This window comes from Austrofundulus limnaeus, unplaced genomic scaffold (assembly GCF_001266775.1).
Source record: "Austrofundulus limnaeus strain Quisiro unplaced genomic scaffold, Austrofundulus_limnaeus-1.0 Scaffold1200, whole genome shotgun sequence".
Lineage (NCBI taxonomy): Eukaryota > Metazoa > Chordata > Actinopteri > Cyprinodontiformes > Rivulidae > Austrofundulus > Austrofundulus limnaeus.
The window spans coordinates 13962-19067 of NW_013953602.1; the positions used below are offsets into that span (position 1 = coordinate 13962).

Sequence of the window (5106 nt, forward strand, 5' to 3'; positions counted from 1 at the left end):
CCGTATTAGTTTATACACAAACAAATCATGTCACACTCCAGCAGGACATAATCATTAAAACAAAAGGACTGTACTTAAGAAGTATTTGTATTTCATGAATTATATTATTGTATTCGGCTGCAGCCCTCAGATTGTCATTTTGGAGAAAAGGTTTGTGCAGCCTTGATATATGTATATAAACTGAAACAGCCGGACTAGTGCATCCTAAATTAACAAATTAATCATTTTAATACAACAGTTATTTCTACATTTTTTGGGGAGGTCACCTCCTAATAAATGTCATTACAGAAAATCTTAACTGTTCATTTTAAATGAGTAGTTTTACTTTTAATACTGAAGTACAAAAATATCAGATACTTTAAGACTTTTACTTAAGTAATATTCCTAAAGGAGACTTTAACTTTTACCAAAGTAATTTTTTGGTAAGATACTGTACTTGTACTTTTACTCAAGTGTCACTTTGTGGTACTTTATACAACAACTGTCAGACGGTTCATTCTGTTGGCCTGTCCTTTGTCTTTTGTTCAGCTTGTTATAAGCTAACTCTAAATGTTTTTGTTCATCTGGTTTTAACTGATAGTTAACAGTTACATAAATAAATCTTGTGTATTCTGCTAACCTTTGGAATATAAGTTAAGGATCAGTCTCAGCTACTACCACGCCAGGTTGTAGCTCAATGTTGGTACAATTGACAAAGTTAAATCCACTTTTGTGAAGGCTAAAGTTATTTAGCTGTGGTGGTCATCTTAAATTGGATAGACCCTAAAAGTTAATCAGTTTCAGGTGTTCAATCAATGATTTCTTTCTGACAGTTTCATTAGAATCTGTTTGTGTTGTTGTTGTTATTTTGCTAACACAACAACAACAACAAAGAGACATGGGTAAAACATTATTGCCTTTTAGAACCAGGTAATAAAAACCATAATTTGGGACATTTATTTTGTAGCCAGAGAAGACTGGCAATGAGAACTTTGAGCGTACTMTTAGTCATTAACTATTAACTTTATAATGCAGAAATATAGAAACTGCAAAGTAAATCAGAACAATAAAGAACAAGACTTCAGAGCTTKATTTAAGTTTTAAGGAGTAAGCAATACTTAGGAGCAAAAACTATTGTTTTTTTTAATAAAGTAATGACATAGCGACAAATTTAAATCTATCTTTAGAATATTTTGTTGCTACACTGAGAGTGTGGCAATGTCGACAACATTGGAACATAAATGGTTTAAAAACTCACAAAGCGACTGCTTTATTTGTATATAAAGACATTGAGGAATCTATTCTTAACAGCAGGATGCATCTAAAATTAATCCAGCTCCAGCTGCCCAGGAAGCTGTTTGCTTCCTCCAGGTGCTGCCAGTTCTTTCTGTTCCACTCTGTTATGAACAGCCTCACTGACACGAGGATAACAGGGTTAAAAACAGCAACAAGGATTCTGTCTGATGCATTCAGTTTAATGCTTTATCTTGAATACAAGGTAAATCAAGTCACAGGATACCCTTTTATTTTGATCCAATATGGCAGCTTTGACATGGTGGCCATGTTCTGGACGAGGCCTAAAAGATACTTGTTGGGATATWCAGATATTTCATTTTTCCTTTACTTTCTTAAACAAAAGGGTGTCCTGAGACTGTTGACTCACCCTGTATTGTGGTTGGCCATTATTTCATCAAGTCTGAAGGAAGCTTAACCACCATAAAAACACTAAATGGAATTCCTTCTGCTGTCCTGGTTAATAATTTCAAAACTCGTCTTCCTCCCTGTTTAAAACTTTCTTCCAACATGATATCTGAGGTTTTTAATCAACATATTGTACGTCTCTAGAGTATTTCACCAACAAATGTTTGATGCCAGCCTGTTTCCTCCTACAGAAAGTCACTAAAGGAGCAAGACACAAGATTGTCATCAGCATTCAGAAGCTTAAAGAGAGGCAGAACCTTCTCCGCAGCCTGGAAAAGGTTAGAGCACCTGCACTTGTGGTCTTTTTTTAACCTTTGTTCTCAAACTTCAGACTGAGCTTTGAAACCTTTGCGGCTAACGCAGAACTTCACATCTCATGTTGTGTATAAGTCTGAGTGAATGGGGTCACTTTGTCGGTGTTGCGTGTCTGAGACGGCTGGAAACAGAACACCTAATTCAGAAGAGAGCGTTTTGAGCTCTGGATTTAAACTCTTGTGCCTCCCGCTGACCATTCTCCTTCCCATTCAGCCGTCAAAGGAAGACAATGATAGTCAAGGGCACGCTGCAGGAGGCCAGCTAAATTCAGACGTAACCTTTTCAACAACACTTCATTTTAAACTGTGTTACTGCTGCATTTGTGTGGCTTGGGAAACACGACACCTGTTGCTTGGTATTTTGGGTTTACACACACTTGTGTTCAGACATGATGGCTCTGTAAAAGGTAGGAGGGGGGCTGCATGGCGTGCGTGTGGACACAAGTTGTGAATGAGAAGCAGGTTTGTTTTTAGTATTGCTTTAATCTCCCTGTCGTGTGTTGAAACAATCATCAAGGTGAAGATGAGTTCACAAAAGTAGCTCAAAGATGCAGCTCTTCTGTTTGAAACTGTAAATTAAAATGTCATCAGGCTGTCAAAAAAGAAAAAAAAAAAGAACCCTCTCCTGAGCTGCCCGTGTGTTTATTCATTGAACAATCGACCAGGATGTCTTGGAGGGTGGGAATCTACGTGCCCCTCTGCAGGAGCTCCACCAGATGATCATGACTCCCATCAAGGCCTTCAGCGGTGGTGAAGAGTCCTCCCTGCAGCGCCCCCTGCTGACCCCAAAGAGCAAGAGCACCGCGCCAGGCTCCCATCTCTCCGGGGGTGGCGGAGGAGGTGAGGCCGAGTCGGGCACGAGCGTGATCGCTGAGGGGGATCTACCTGGTCAGTTCACCCGCGTCATGGGCAAAGGTGAGCTGCATGCACCTGCACTGTGCTGAGACTGTTTTCGTGAAGCGAGACGCAGCTTGTTTTTCATTTTGATCCTGTCCTCAGTTTGTACCCAGCTGCTGGTGTCGAGGCCAGATGAGGATAACATCAGCTCCTACCTGCAGCTCATTGACAAGTGCCTCATCCATGAGGTAGGCCCCCCCACCCCATGGTATTTAGATCTAAACTTATGTAACTGATTGGTTGATGAGGCAGAAAGGGTATAAACAGTATCTTACCTGTTGTAGATGGCTCTTTGACTCCCTTCAGTTGTGAATGTTTTTAATATTGATTATTTGTATTGTGTTTTAATTGTGTAACTCTATGTAAATGTATACTTTTTGCTGCCTCTTGGCCAGGACTCCCTTGAAAAAGAGGCTTTTAATCTCAATGGGATTTTCCTGTTAAAAATAAAGGAAATTAATAAAATAAATAAATTGAATGACCTCAGTTTGAAGAATTAGGAGTTAAATTCTGACTTTACTGATGAACTCGCAGCTAGTCAGCTCAGATCCCTAAGATTTCACAGATGAGCATCTTTTTCTGTGTTTTATAACCTTTACACCAGTTTAGTTTTTTATTTACACAGAATTATGTTAACAGCAGCAGCAGGATTGTCATATTTGTGTTGGAATAACGTTGTAATGCAAAATTGACAGCTATATAAAATAAAAAATAATGTTTGCATGAACTGCTTTAAATTTTTAATTGGTGCAGAGAAATCACTTTAGAACTGGCCTTGCTCTTATTTTTAATTTATAAATGATTAACATTTTAGTTTAATATCATATAGGCATTTATTTTCCTTGTGCCTGTGAAATGAAATCCATGAAATATAAAAAGTTAAAAAATATATATTTATATTTAAGAAACTTGGCATAATACACATGATTTGACCTGTTATGTCACATAATTGGCACATTTTATTTTGAATTTGGCTCAGATAAAGTGAAACAGGAAGTGACATCAAAGGGGAACTCTGAGAAAGACGACTCTGGTTTTAATTTATTGAAACAATATTATATTAACTATATGACTCTTTCTCATCTCTCTACGATAGTTATTAAAATAATCTAAAGAAACATCAGATTCTTCTCTATAGTCTGTGTTTTTGGCCATTTTAGCAACACTCTTTACATTCAGACATTCCCCTTTGACATCACTTCCTGTTACTGGACATGCAAATATCTCAACAACTGTTCACSTCAGCGGTGTGAAATCTTTTTTATAATATGTTATCAATGTTATACATTCATATTTATTACAAAAATCTGATGTCACGGGCACTTTAGGAAATGTCCYGCTTGTTTTCTGACTGAATCCACCGTGTGTTTGTGACACTTTGACACTGTCTGTGTCATGTAGAAAACTGTATTATGATGGAAGAGCTGTGTTAGCTGTATTTCACTCGTYGTTCACACTAACTGTTCTCCTCTCCACCTGTGTGTCAGTCTTTCACTGAGACGCTGAAGAAGAGACTGTTGTCATGGAAACAGCAGGTCCAGCGGCTCTTCCGGTCTATTCCAAGGAAAACCCTCCTTGACATAGCAGGGTACCGACCGCAGAGGAGGTACAGTCACTGACACGCTCTAATTATTCTCTTCTTCTCTTGTCCGTGTCTAATTACTGTTTAATTTATTACAATGTGCATCTGTTAACAAATATAATTTTATTATTATTTTAAAACTGGCTCTACTGAAACAGATGTTAACATCACTTCTGTCCTTCACTGCAGTCGTTTCGGTCAGTCCAACTCTCTGCCCACCAGTGCCTGTGTTGGGGGCAGCGTGTCGGCCAGGAGGGGCCTCCATCAGTTCCAGATGCCCTCCAGGAGCCTTCCAGCAGCCAGGCTGGGTCTGCTGGGCAGCGCGGGGTTACTGGGACCTACACCTCGCAGCTCGAGCAGCACACCCACCGGTCCCAAACAGGGCAGACATGTAAGTGACACCAGAGTAAACCAACAGAGAATAACAGCTGGGTTAAAGGGGCTATATCATGTAAAATCAACTCGTTTGAGTTTTATATAATATTATAATGTTCTCTTCTCARCAAAAACATGCCCAGAGTCTTGCTTTGACTCATTCATGTTTGAGAAATCCTCCTGAGGCAGCCAGGCAGGGGAGCAAAAACAACCGGTTGGGACTAGAACCACCTTTTGGGATCAGCTCCTCCTCTGGGT

At 39.3% G+C, this 5106-nt stretch overlaps 1 protein-coding gene across 1 annotated transcript in view; it reads left to right on the forward strand.

Annotated features, from left to right (window-relative positions):
* Window positions 1-5106, forward strand: part of samd4a (sterile alpha motif domain containing 4A) — a 36412-nt gene that overhangs the window by 12985 nt on the left and 18321 nt on the right. Inside the window, 5 exon segments of the mRNA XM_014031205.1 lie at window positions 1872-1958; window positions 2660-2909; window positions 2994-3079; window positions 4379-4497; window positions 4663-4864. Coding sequence (XP_013886659.1) covers window positions 1872-1958; window positions 2660-2909; window positions 2994-3079; window positions 4379-4497; window positions 4663-4864 — 744 coding nt within the window.